The sequence below is a fragment of the Drosophila tropicalis genome, unplaced genomic scaffold (assembly GCF_018151085.1).
Source record: "Drosophila tropicalis isolate 14030-0801.00 unplaced genomic scaffold, ASM1815108v1 contig_642, whole genome shotgun sequence".
In the NCBI taxonomy this organism is placed as follows: domain Eukaryota; kingdom Metazoa; phylum Arthropoda; class Insecta; order Diptera; family Drosophilidae; genus Drosophila; species Drosophila tropicalis.
The window spans coordinates 1-14556 of NW_027173123.1; the positions used below are offsets into that span (position 1 = coordinate 1).

Below are 14556 nucleotides of genomic sequence, written 5' to 3' on the forward strand. Positions count from 1 at the left end.
CTGACGCGTCCGTCACGACCAGCCTTGTATATGAACTTATTACTCCCAATGACAGAGGTGACATCTGCTATGAACGCCTTGATGTTATCCACCTCGGGAATGAAGATTGGTGGCGGTTTTATTTTTCTCACCATCGCAGTTGGGACCTCAACCTCTGGCTCAGGAACTGGCTCGTCATCAATGTCGATGTCTTCATCGTTGTCATCGGAAAGCAGGGAAAAGCGATTGGCCTCGTTTTGCCCGGTCTTTGCCCTCGGGTCTCTCTTGCGTAAAGGCACTTTCCGCTTCACTTCTCCAGGTTCTGTGCCTGATGAGCTGGAATCCTCGTCGTCGTTTCCACTCATTTTCTTAGAAGAAACCCTCGCCAGCTTGACGGTGGTCGGTCCCTTTACCTCTGGGTTCACCTTTGACTTGACTCGCTGCCAAGTCGGTCTCTGATTTGATGTGGATGGCAAGTCCATTTTATCCATTGCGGCAGCCACAGCCCGCAAGTATGCAGCAAGTTTATTTTTCCTGGCACTGCCTAGAAGTATGCACCACTTTTTGTAGAGCTAGGGTACCTCTGATTGGCTGGCCAATCGGAGTAAAGCAACGGGACTTGACTAGCACGTAGTCAACTTTATGCACCCTTGGTGACGTTTTTTGAGGTTTTTGTTTTGATTATTATTTAACACAGCACCGTTATAAACAGCAAATGCGCACAATAAATAGTCTTCCGAGAACACGTCCGTACGGTCTGACATTCACAATAAGACTGTATAGCGTTATTGAACGTAAGAAGTGTTTCCGAAATAGTTTCCTCGTGTTTGTTAAACTGCTTATTTTTCTTTTATAATTCTGTAATTATTCTATAGGTTTCAGTCAGTGTCGAATCTAATCGTTCTACTGGAGAGTTGCTGGATGACTGCTGGAAGGAAGTTATATGACATTGGATGTCGTATTGATTACAGAAATCTTTAAATATACTGCCAGAAAATTCCGCACCTTGGTCATAAAATATTTTTTTAGGTATTCCAAAAAGACTAAAAAAATTTTTCATGGAGGTAACGACATTTATGCAGGTCCTGTTGGGTATAGGGCAGGCATACGCAAATTTTGAAAACTTATCTATTAGTGTAAGATTATAGTTTTTGTTTATCGTGTATATGTCTATGTGGACTATGTCCATTGGTTTGCAAGGAGTTTCTGGTACTTCAAAAGGTGGATTCTGCGGCTGTCTATCGTATTTAAGGGTGAGGCAAATTTCACAACCCTTTATTATTTGAGCTATTTTGCTTTTCATATGTGGAAAGTAGACTTTTCTTTTATGGTGACTATTGACTATTTTTCCTTGATCGGTCGTATTAGTGATATCGTCTAAAAGAGTTGTACACCTAAGTAATTTAAATAATTTATTGTGAGAAAAATGTTTAGAGAACACTTCTGGTACTATTTGAAAAATACTGTCTGATGTGTAAATTGCTAATGTCCTGTTAATCTTTAAAATTTTTTTTAGAATGTCTAGTACAGTATCTGAGTTAAGTCTGGGTTCTGTGATTGTTCGCCTTGATTTATTTTTAAAGGGAGTAGAAACCTGGTAAGAAGCAGGAGAACCTTCAGCTAAAACAATCTGCAAATTAAAATCGTTTTTCGACAATTATTATGCTTGATGAAATATTATACAGAGAAGATGTTACTTTGTATTCTAGTAATTGTAGTTTCCAACGGACGACCTTGTCGTTAGTGGAAAATGGTCCTGTGTTAATGGTTTGTGGTCTGAAACAAAAATAAATAATTTTCCGAATAAGTAGGGTCTAAAGTGTTTTACTGCCCAATGCACTGCAAGCATTTCTTTTTCTGTAGCTGAATAACGGGTTTCATCATCGGATAATGTGCGACTGGTGTAAGAAATAGGTTTGTCGTTTCTAGATAAATTTTGGGATAAAACAGCGCCGATGGCATAATTGTTTGCATCAGTAGTTAATATAAAGCGTTCTTTAAAGTTTGGGTAGGTCAATATTGGATTATTGCAAAGTAATGTTTTACAGAATTTAAAAAGTTTTACAGTATTCATCAATCGTTACTGCTTTTGTTCCTTTTTAATTGTTGTGTTAATGGCTTTGTTATGCGGGCAAAGTCTTTAATAAATTTTCTATAATAACCAAGGGGAACAAGAAATGATTTAATTTGTCTCCTGTTTTTTGGGATAGGGAACTCCTGAATGGATTTTATCTTATTTGGGTTAGGTTTGACACCATCTTGAGTTACAATATGACCTAGAAAATTAACCTCTCTCCGAAGGAAGTCAGATTTTGCGATTTGTAGCTTAAGATTAGCGGATCTGAGTCTATCAAATACTTGCTTTATATCTATCAGGTGTTTTTGTAGAGATAGTGAAAAAATTATAATGTCGTCTAGGTATACTAAGCAAATGGAACCTACTAGATTTCCAAGGAAATGGTCCATTACTCTTTGAAACGTCGCAGGTGCATTTTTTATCCCGAACGGCATACGGATGAATTCCAAGTGGCCACCTTCGACTGTAAAAGCTGTTTTGCTCCTATCTGTTTGGTTCATTTCAATCTGGTGAAATCCACTAGCTAAATCAAGAGTTGAGAAGTAATTAGATTTACCAAGTTGGTCTAAAAATCTCATTTATATTTGAAATTGGATAACGGTCTGAAATTGTTTTTTCGTTAAGTTCACGATAATCTAAAACTAATCTCCATTTCTGCGTTTCAGGGGAGTTCGATTTTTTTTGAAGCTACCCAAACAGGGGCGCTCCAAGGCGAATAACTGTTTTATACCATACACCCATAGGGTGAAATGGTATATTAAAGTCGCCAAAATGTATGTAACAGGCAGAAGGAAGCTTCTCCGACCCTATAAAGTATCTATATTCTTGATCAGGATCAACCATGTCCGTCTGTCCGTCCGTCCGTCCGTCCGTCCGTCCGTCTGTATGAACACGCAGATCTCGGAGACTATAAGAGCTAGAGCCACCAAATTTGGTATGTATACTCGTGTATTATGCACATGTACAGAGTTAATTGGAATTTCGGCCACGCCCCCTACGCCCCCAGGAATCACATAAAACTGTTTTTCTTAAAAAGTATGACAGCTAGAGACATCAAATTTAGTTTGTATACCCGATTAGTTAGCGCGCAAAAATTAATTGTTCAAACTTTTTGCCACGCCCCCTGGAATCACACAAAACTGTTTTTCTTAAAAAGTATAATAGCTAGAGACATCAAATTTGGTTTATATGCTCGTTTAGTTTGCGCGCAGAAACTAATTGTTTAAACTTTTTGCCACGCCCCCTTCCGCCCCCGGAATTTACATAAAACTGATTTCCTTAAAAACTATGATAGCTACCGACATTAAATTTGGTATGTAGACTAGCTTAATATACGCGCAGATATTGGCTATTTAAACATTTTGCCACGCCCACTTCCGCCCCCGCAAATTAAACAGAACTGATTTTATCAAAAACTAACAAAGCTAGAGTCACCAAATTTAGTATGTATGCTGGCTTAGTATGCGCGGAGGATTTATATATTTTCACATTTTGCCACGCCCACTTCAGCCTCCATAATTTAGAAAAAACCGATTTCCTCCTGTATTTTTTTGACTATCGCATTCAAATTCGGCAGACTAATTATTCTTATCTATTTCTATCAAACTACCAAATTTTTTTGAAATCGGACTAGAAACATGCAAAATATGAGTATGAACGTATTTTACTAAGCGGTCCACATGGCCAGAATTGGCCGTTGGCTAGTGGCGGCGCTAGAGTGCTCATGTGTTCGTAGAGTGAGCGAGATAGCACATAGTATAAGACATGTAAAAACAATTTAATAGAAAAACATTTGGTTTTCGAAATTTGAAATATTTGTTTTACATGGTGTATGGTATACCCAAGTCGACGAATCGACTTACTTGCTTCATTAATTATGGTTTTCCTTTAGCAATGAGTCTGTTTGGTCTTTTACTTCTTTCTTTAAGGCGTAGGGTTATCGATATGATTTAACAAAGATGGGCGTGTCGTCAGTTGTGCTTATATAATGTTTAATGTAAATTATAATGTGAATTTGCCTTGTCCACATATCCCTGGTTCTGCCTTTTAGTAAGGTCGACACAGTAGCGACACACTGTTGAGAAAATATACACTGACGAGCAAAACTGTAACACCAGCTTGCATTCTTCGGTTGCGTAGGTCATAACTCTTTTCGGAGTTAACCTGGAATAATGATTCTTCTACCATTTGATTTTGTAGCTATTTAACTACCTTATCCAAAAGTTTGAAGTCATTTGGTCACCCAGGCTAGAAATGGTAAGCAAAATGTAAGGAAAAGCCAAATGTTACAGTTTTGCACTCTCTTAGTTTTTAGATAATAATTTTTTTTTTTTTTAAAGGGTATCAAGTGTTTTTAAAATTTTTGTTGTATAAAATATTCAATTCGACATATGTTAAGAGCATCAAGAAATAAAATTTCAGTAGATTAGCCCCTATAATGTCCTTTGGTAGTGTCTTAACTTTATCAAGCCAAAAGATGGAAATTCTTATTTAATTACTGGAATTTTTTTTTAAATTTTATTTTTATTTATTTATGCCAACATAAAATCCATTTTCTGATTTTATAATATTGGTTCCTGTTTAAATATTGGTCCAAATAGTGTTAAAAACTTGATTTATAAACGCCAGGACCTATGTTTTACCCCGTTTGAAGGGGTGTTTTTCCTGGAGTTTTTTAAAATATTATAATTTTTTTATAAAATATTATTACTTTAACAGTTTTCCCTCAGAGAGGAACTAAAATTCGATCCACACTTTAATAATACGGCCGTAACTAATACCTAAATCTCTGTCGCTATTTCTTGCTTAAAGTATTCTTCTGGCGCAACGATATTCTGATAAAAAAAAAAGGCATCAAGCAAATTGAACTAAGGTAATATGCCCTCAAACTACTTAAATTAATCGTTTTTCTTAATGTGAACTAACTTAGATCGGCAGTAAGGGTCGTTTTGGTGCCAATTTTTATATTTTTAAACAAACTATCAGTGCAGACACGCTTCTATTATTAACTCTAGTCACAATACTGAAGTGTCGATCGAATTTTAGTTCCTCTCTGAGGGAAAACTGTTAAAGTAATAATATTTTATAAAAAAATTATAATATTTTAAAAAACTCCAGGAAAAACACCCCTTCAAACGGGGTAAAACATAGGTCCTGGCGTTTATAAATCAAGTTTTTAACACTATTTGGACCAATATTTAAACAGGAACCAATATTATAAAATCAGAAAATGGATTTTATGTTGGCATAAATAAATAAAAATAAAATTTAAAAAAAAAATTCCAGTAATTAAATAAGAATTTCCATCTTTTGGCTTGATAAAGTTAAGACACTACCAAAGGACATTATAGGGGCTAATCTACTGAAATTTTATTTCTTGATGCTCTTAACATATGTCGAATTGAATATTTTATACAACAAAAATTTTAAAAACACTTGATACCCTTTTAAAAAAAAAAAAAAAAAAAAAATTGTTATCTAAAAACTAAGAGAGTGCAAAACTGTAACATTTGGCTTTTCCTTACATTTTGCTTACCATTTCTAGCCTGGGTGACCAAATGACTTCAAACTTTTGGATAAGGTAGTTAAATAGCTACAAAATCAAATGGTAGAAGAATCATTATTCCAGGTTAACTCCGAAAAAGTTATGACCTACGCAACCGAAGAATGCAAGCTGGTGTTACAGTTTTGCTCGTCAGTGTAGGTATAATTGACGCCGTATGTCTGTGAGCACCCTTTAGCCACCAGCCGCGAATTATACCGCTCTACGCTTCCATCGCGTATTTCGTATGATAGTTAATCTACCAGTGTCCATGTCTTATTGGGCAATAAAGTATCAAATTCCATATGCATAGCAATCTTCCAGAATGAAGATTGAGTACCTTTCATTGTTTACTTAATTGTCTGTCGCAAATTCAGTTCCTTTACATGTACCTTGTTTACTACATTATACATTTTCTTAGGACGTCCTGGCTTGCCGGTGCAAATCAAACGTAGCCTTCCAGGACCGATCTTTCGTTCCTGCCGTATTTCTCGTTCCGGTTCTTGTACGTCTGTTTGGCCAACTTCTTGGTAGCTCTGGTCTGATTGATTCGTCCCTCCGCATATCCAAACTTGTGAATGTTTGTGCTCATCTGGGGATTTTAAACATTTTCTAGTTTCCGGTCACACCCACATCACCTCTGCCAACATCTTCATGCGCAACATTATTCGCAAACATACATTAATGAGCCATTGCTCCCGAATCTGCATTTCCTGTGTTTACGATCGATGTTGTGATTGACAATTTACCTATGGCTTTTCCTGAAACTTTGGCCAACTCCTCTTATAGTGACCTCGCTGACCACAATTATAGCACTCTATATCCACCAGAGACTTCTTTTTCGCACATTTGCCTGGTACGCCCGTTGTTTTTCTGGGGTGGATACTCTTTTCCTACTCCTTCCTCCAGCAATTCGATTCTGAAACTGTCCAAAGAAAGAAGACTATCATGAAAATGGCGTATTCATATTCCTTTGGCAAACTTGAAAGCAATATGATCACCTCTAGTTCGTCTTCTAGCTTAATATTCACTTCAGCAAGTTTGTCCGATGCATTGGTGCAGTGTAATAAAAGGCAAGAGGTTTTTTTTAAGCTATTGGTCAATCTGATAATGAATGTTTCTAATGGGTCTAATTAAACTTAAAAGGGTTTTGAAAATAGCTGCGGAAAATGTGTTTAGAATACGCTGGGAGAAATATCAAATACTGCACTGACTGTACAGTTATAGGGTTATCAAGAGTTTTGGGATCGACATTGCTTACTATGGTTGGGCTTACAAATGAATTTGTGGAACCTGTATCTATTAAGAATTTTGTGGGTTGAGTTGTAACGGAATTAATCCATATAAAAGGGAGTGTCGATCCGTGTGATTTTTTTTGTTAAGTACCCTGTTGGTTCTCGGAGGCAGTTTCGAAAAAATTTCCTGCGTCATTAATATTACAAAGTTCAGTTGAAGATTGTCTGATCTGATTAGTTCCTAGTTGGGCCTGTTAAATTGAAAGGATTTACAGTTGAATTTCTATTATGGTAGTTATTATTAGCCTGGTTTTTAATGTTAGGCTGAGAAATGGTTAAATTATTTCTAAATATTGTTATTGTTATAAGTATAGGATATAGTTGTAAACTATCAACCTAACTATATTTTACAAGCACTGGCAACTAAGGCCTTCGGCTTAGACGAAAAACTACATCCATACACTAGCCTGGGATTCGAACCCGGGGTCCTGGTTGTTCAGTTGCCCAAATAACTGGGTCACTTGGACAACTCATCTACCGAGGACTGCTATTTCTAAATAACTGGCTTCTATTGTTAGAATAGGGGGTTGTTGTTTGGTTGATTTCTTATGTTTTGGGGGCGTAAGAATGGTGTTACCTGTGCTCGAAACTTTTGGCTAGTATTTGGTTTTTTGCGAATAGAAGGTCTTTTCGACACGACAATGTTCATAGGCTTCCTTGATATTTTGTGGGTTTTTTGATTTTATTAAAGTTGGTAAATGTTTACTATTACTACTCGGGCCCAAAACGCGCTTAAACTACATAATTTTGGTATCAAACGAAAGAGAAAAATTCCACGAGCACGACCTCAGGTGCGCCTTGGCGATTTATTTCGTAGTTTTTGAGTAATTAACAAAAGAAAATTAATATTTTTGGCGGGACTATAGCTAAAAGTAGCTGTTTCCGGCTAAAAAAAGCTGTTCAATTTTGAGATGGTGTTGCCAAATGCCGAATTTTGGATACTGAATACGCGGGCTTTTTGAATCTTTCGCACTATTCTCAACAAACGAAAATATTGTTGAGTTTACAATATTTCTTGATTTTATAGAACAAATATAGTTTAGAATACAATATTCGGCTGCCAGAGCAGCCGAATATTCCTCGACTTTTGAGTTTAGATTAAAATATTTGGCTACCAGGGCAGTCAAACAGCGCGCCAAATAAAAAATAGCGTTTGACAACACTGAAATCTAGCTTTTACCCGATTTTTCCACTTTTCAACACTGAAATCTCGAGTAGTAATAGTAAACATTTACCTTAAAGTTTTAAGGGGTTCTCGGAGATTAATTAAAAAGGTATTCAAGCATATCTCGTTGTATAATTTTGGTTTGTGGGTTGAGTTTTGATTTGTGTTTTGTAAAATGTCTGTCAATTGGGATCTAATTTTCAAAATACTATAAAATAGTTGATTTAATGACAAGCTATCGGGAAAGTTTTGTAAATCGCGAATAAGCATAGCTTCGCTTTTCTTGCTACCATAATGCTGGATGAGATTAGCCTTGATGTCATCCCAGATGAGTGCAGTATTGGATAGTTTTAAGGGGTCATTAGCTCTACCTACGATTTTGTTCCTGATGGCTCTTAACAGAAGGGAGCTGTATGGTGTCTGGTCAGTTCCTCTGATCAAAGCGATGACTTCTTCCACATTGACAATGAAGTGTAATAAAAGGCAAGAGGTTTTTTTTAAGCTATTGGTCAATCTGATAATGAATGTTTCTAATGGGTTTGCGGCCTCAGATGATGGTAACGCACAGAAAGAGACGTTTCCGACCCCATAAGGTGTATGTAGGAAATGAAGTGTCAGCGTCCATAATTATGGCAATCGTGCAGTGGATAGTGAGCGAGACAGAACGACACGCAGGCGCGTTGATTCAAAAAAGCACTCGCAATCGTTCTCTCGCTTCGATTATTACTAAGACCATTATAATAAATATGTATTCCCAACACGAAACATTGTTAATAAATGGGAAATGACCTCAATTGGGTTGTTACAAAGAAAGGTACATAGTTTGCGAGCATCAAGAGAAATGAAATGAATGTTTAGGGCGAATGGATCTTGTGCTGAGTTGTTTAAGGAATTTTAAAGCAGTGCCGAACAGAACAAATTAGGAATCAAGAGTGACTTGTCACATATCAGTGCAGAAATCGCTAGTGAAGTCATGAAGTTGATTAAAAGTTACAAACATATTAAATACAAACACTCTTATAGAAATTAACGTTGTACTAACGGGATGAGTTCGGCAACTGGCGTTTATCAGCATCCAAGGTGTCTAGCAGAGTCTGATCAGAAAATTGTTGATAGTAATGTTGCCGCCGAAATCCACTGACTGCCCAGCAGACCCGACGCAGCCACCAATGGGTTAACCCATATCACTCATTCTCTTTCATTTTCATACTTATACTTAAGCGCCAGCCTACGTGCTGGGAAATTAACCGTTGCATCTTGCGCTTTAAGCTTACATGTTAGGTTCTATGCTTGTTACTAAGCGGCGGACAGAACAGTTTGGTTACAACCGCGAGTAAGGGCGATTAATTTATAGCGGCTCAACTACCGACTCGCTCGCTCACCATACACACACCCACTTAGCCTACCATTAGCATAAGAAAACACGTGGAAGAAATAAATGAAGTATCACGTGAAAGTGAATTGTTTCTTGTGGGCCCGCTAAAACATCGAACCTTAGCCCCAAACTCAACAATTCTATAAATTATGCCAGGAATTAATTCTATAATTAATTCTATAAATTATGCCAGGAATTAATTCTATAATTAATTCTATAAATGGCCTATGCCATGAATTAATTACATAAGTTAATTCTACAGATTAATTCTATATATTAATCTAACAGTGGTAAACCAATAAAGGAACCGAAAAGGTTAATTATTTAACTCACCTCGACGGGTCAACCCACGGTTCTACAAGTAAATCATATAGAGGTTAACCTCGATGATTGCATAACCAATCACTAAATTGTGATACATACATAACCTCAACGGTCAACCGTTTACGACCTACATACATAGGTCACGTAACTAATCAACGTCGCTTAAAAGTATAAACTCATTGGTAAACCATGGCAACAAAAGACTTATCAAGTGGAATATATCATTGCAAGAAATGCATGCAGGAAGACAGTGACCGCATGGTGCAATGCAATCGATGCTGTTCCTGGTATCATTTCGACTGCGCTGGAGTAATAGACGAGAAATCTGAGAACAGCTGGAACTGCGACTGCGTCAACGTGTCAACGGAAGTCATCACAACCATATTGAGCAACGCATTGCAGAACCTCGGAAATACCACACGAGCAGGCGAACCTCAGGCTCTTTCGTCACCAGCAAAACCAACGGGGCCGCTACAAGAACCGGATCGGGACTTTGGACTATGCCCTCCAAAAATATTCCAGGACACAGCTAAGACAGCTGTTCCTATTTTTACTTCTGCCAAACAAAAAGCGATAGTCACACACTCAGCTGTGCGTGACACGTGGCATTACGATCACGAGGCACCGCAGCTGCCGTTCCTAACCTCAAACAACACGCGTGCTACGACACGCGAACAACCGCACCTAAGTGCTACGCCGATGGCACCCTGGAATTTTACGAATACTCAAAACAGGGCTGCATCGTACTATCCAGAAAATAAAGTGCGAATGGACGTAGACCTAAACACAGCAATGCCAAGCGCGGCACAACTTGCAGCCCGTCAAGCGATACCGAAAGAGCTTCCAACATTTGATGGCAATCCTCAGAACTGGCCTCTATTCTACAGTAGTTTTCAGACAAGTACGGAAATCGCTGGGTATACGAATGCAGAAAATCTTATGCGGCTGCAAGCTAGCCTAAAAGGGAAAAGCACGTGAGTTAGTTCAATCCAAACTCCTTTTACCCGCAATGGTCCCTGAAATCATACAAACATTACGTATGTGTTTCGGTCGGCCAGAGCATATTTTGCACAACTTACTGGAAAAAACGCGGCAACTACCCGCAATAAAAGATAAGCTTGAACCACTTATCGAATACGCACTGTGTGTACGAAACATCTACTCAACGATGGAAGCATGTGGACTCACAGGTTACATGCAGAACCCAATGCTCGTACAAGAGCTACAAGAGAAACTCCCCACACAACTGAAGCTGCAGTGGGCAATGTTTCCCAAAGACACTAAGATACCATCAATGGAATCTTTTAGCAAATGGATCTACGACATAGCTGAAGCAGCAAGCCAGGTAACATCACCGCTTTACCATAAGAAGAGCGGAAGCCTAAATCATCACACAGAGGCACCTGAAGAGCAGGTCAAGGAAATTACGTGCGTCGTATGTAACGAACCTGGGCACAAAATACACAGCTGCCCATCGTTCAAAGCCACGCCACATCAACAAAAGTTTTCTTTTCTGAAAAATCACAAGCTCTGCCAACAATGCCTAAACCGTCATCACCAAAAGTGCCAACGTGAGAAGGTTTGCGGCATACGAGGCTGCCGAAGCAAACATCACCCATTGATCCACGAGATGCAGCCAATACCAGAGGCTGCGAAATCCAGCAGCCCAAACAGGCCAGCTATGGTCACCAACGTGCATACGCCGGAGGGCAAGCACACCCAGCGATCCAGAGAGTCTGGCTCAACATATTTCCGTGTCATTCCAATACAAATCATCAATAAAACGAAAGTCACTAACACTTTTGCATTTCTAGATGAGGGATCGGCACTAACGCTCATCGACAACAAGGTCTTTAAGCAGCTCGGCTTAAAAGGCGTTCCAGATCCACTGTGCCTAAAATGGACCAACGATACAACACGCGAAGAAAATGCATCGGAACGTGTCACGCTTACGGTTGCCAATCCACATAATGGCAATCAATTCTACTTGGAAGAGGTTCACAGTGTAGATACCCTGGATCTACCTGTACAGTCTATCGACATAAGGGCTCTCGCCAAAGAATTCCCCCACCTAGCGGGACTACCGATAGCATCATACACCAACGCACGCCCAAGCATCCTAATCGGCACAAATAACTGGAACCTCGCCGTACCCCTTAAAATCAAAGAGGGGGCATGGCACCAACCAATAGCGTCAAAGACGCGACTGGGATGGGCACTACAAAGCTCCACGCGATCAAGGGCTACTAGAGCTAATGTGAGCGTTCACATGTGTGGATGCAGGGACGCAGACGCTAAGCTACATGAGATCATCAAACAAGCGTTCTCATTAGACGCTACCACAGCAAAACCGCTATCATCACCAGAAGAAACTCAAGCTTTAACCAGACTTGAATCTACTACCTCCCTTAAGAATGGCAGGTACGAGGTCGGCCTAATGTGGAAAGACCCTGAAATTTCATTACCTGATAGCTACGCAAACGCACTAAAACGGCTTAAATGCCTACAAAAGCAATTTTCCCGACAACCACAGTTGAAGGAGCAAATCACCAAGCAAATCGAGAACCTCGTCGAAAAGGGCTATGCTCGCATGCTGACGCCGGAGGAAATAGCTGCACCAAACAGACGGACATGGTATCTACCAACCTTCATAACTAAAAATCCAAATAAACCAGAGAAGGTCCGGCTTGTATGGGACGCAGCCGCCCAATCTGGCGGCAAGGCCCTGAATGACTACATCTGGAGTGGCCCAGATCTCCTCAACTCCCTGTTTGACCTCTTGCTCTCATTCCGAGTGGGACGAGTGGCGATCTGTGGCGATATTGCCGAGATGTTCCACCAGATCCGAGTGAAACCAGCAGACACCCATGCGCAAAGGTTTCTGTGGTTCGACAGCAAATCCGAGAGGCAAGAGCCTAACGTCTATGTTATGGAAGCGCTTACTTTCGGAATCAATTGCGCACCCTGCATTGCACACTTTATTCGCGACAAAAATGCAGATCGATTCTGCCAACAGTACCCTCAAGCAGCACAAGCCGTGAAGGACTACCACTACGTGGATGATTTTATATACAGTGGCGACGACTACGTGGAAGTCGGAAACATCGCAACTCAAGTCAGAGATATCCATGCAGCAGGTGGTTTCCACATACGCAATTGGTCTTCGAACTCAAAGAAGGTCCTTCGAATACTAAAGAGCGATTCGCTGCTCCCCGAAGCTGTCGAAATTACCGCCACGGAAAAGGTACTCGGCTTATACTGGGTGCCGAACTCCGACGTATTCACATTCATCTGCAAGTTCGCCAGGTTGAAGCGCAACGTTTTGGACAGCGACAAAACACCAACCAAACGCGAGCTCTTGCAAGTACTTATGTCAATGTACGACCCACTCGGCTTCATCTCATGCTTTACAATAGAGCTCAAAATCCTACTGCAAGAAGTCTGGAGAAGCGGCATTGGCTGGGACACTGGTTTGCCCGACGCATTGTTACCCAAATGGATACGATGGAAACGGATCCTTACAACAATCGCCGGATTGACCATCCCGAGATGTTACTTCGACAGCAGCGATCAAGTCCATGATGTCCAGTTACACACGTTTGTTGACGCCAGCGAATTGGCATACGCAGCAGTCTGCTACCTTCGGATACGCCAGGAGAAAAGAACCTACCTCAGCTTCGTGGCCTCCAAGGCGAAAGTGGCACCGTTGAGTCCACTATCTATACCAAGGATGGAACTGCAGGCCGCAGTGATCGGAGCAAAGCTGAGTAACCGAATCCAACGCAATCCAAGTTTGTCAATTAATTCGAGTTGTTATTGGTCCGACTCAAAGACTGTTCTCAAATGGCTTCGTATGGATCCACGAAAGTTTCAGCAATTCGTCATGCACCGCGTTGGCGAAATACTGGAATTCACAAACGTTAGCCAATGGAACTGGGTTCCAACCAACCTTAACCCTGCAGATCTTGCTACTAAAACACACAACGCCAATAAACATGAAACTTGGCTACACGGTCCAGACTATTTGCTGCAGGATCAACACGAGTGGCCAAAATGCGATGATTTGGGGCCACCAAACAATGCTGAAGTCAGGCACAACATACTCTTCATCGACAATGCGCCGATGGAGCTAAAACTTAACACGGAATATTTTTCCGACTGGCGCAGGCTATATCGAGCTTTAGCGCGTTTTATTCTCTATATTGAGAAACTGAAAGCAAAACAAACAAAGGCATCGCCACCTACAGAGGTGTCTTACGAGATGATTCAGCAGGCACGCACACTCCTACTGCGGCATGCGCAGTCATCTGAATTCAACCCAGAAATTCGCAACTTAACGAGAGGTAAACCTTTAAAAACAAATTCTAAACTCATATGTTTGAATATCTTCCTAGACGAAAACCAGCTCCTACGTACCCGAGGGCGAGCAGAAAACCTAAACGGCCAAAACCAAATACTGCTCCCATATGGGCACCACATTACTCGGCTCATAGTGAACTGGTATCATCAGGAAATGCACCACACATCCCATGAGACGTGTATTAACAGGATTCGCGGCATGTTTTACATACCACGCCTACGAGTCTTATACAAAGGCATGCGGAAGTCTTGCCAAGGCTGTAAAAGGAGAGCGCCATGCCTGATCCACCGCAAATGGCTCCCTTGCCCATTGCCAGGCTGGCTGCCTACCAACGTCCCTTCACTTACGTCGGTATCGACTACTTCGGGCCTTTCTTGGTCGCTGTAGGACGGCGAAGCGAAAAAAAGATGGGGAGTTATTTTCACCTGCCTAACCATACG

General features: G+C 40.4%; 1 protein-coding gene across 1 annotated transcript; it reads left to right on the forward strand.

Moving 5' to 3' along the window:
* Positions 1-9945: 9945 nt before the first annotated feature.
* LOC137578693 (uncharacterized) lies at positions 9946-14195 on the forward strand. The gene is made up of 3 exons (XM_068292263.1): positions 9946-10730; positions 11065-14005; positions 14151-14195. The coding sequence occupies exons 1-3, from the start codon at positions 9946-9948 to the stop codon at positions 14193-14195; spliced, it is 3771 nt and encodes a 1256-aa protein (XP_068148364.1).
* Positions 14196-14556: the final 361 nt, after the last annotated feature.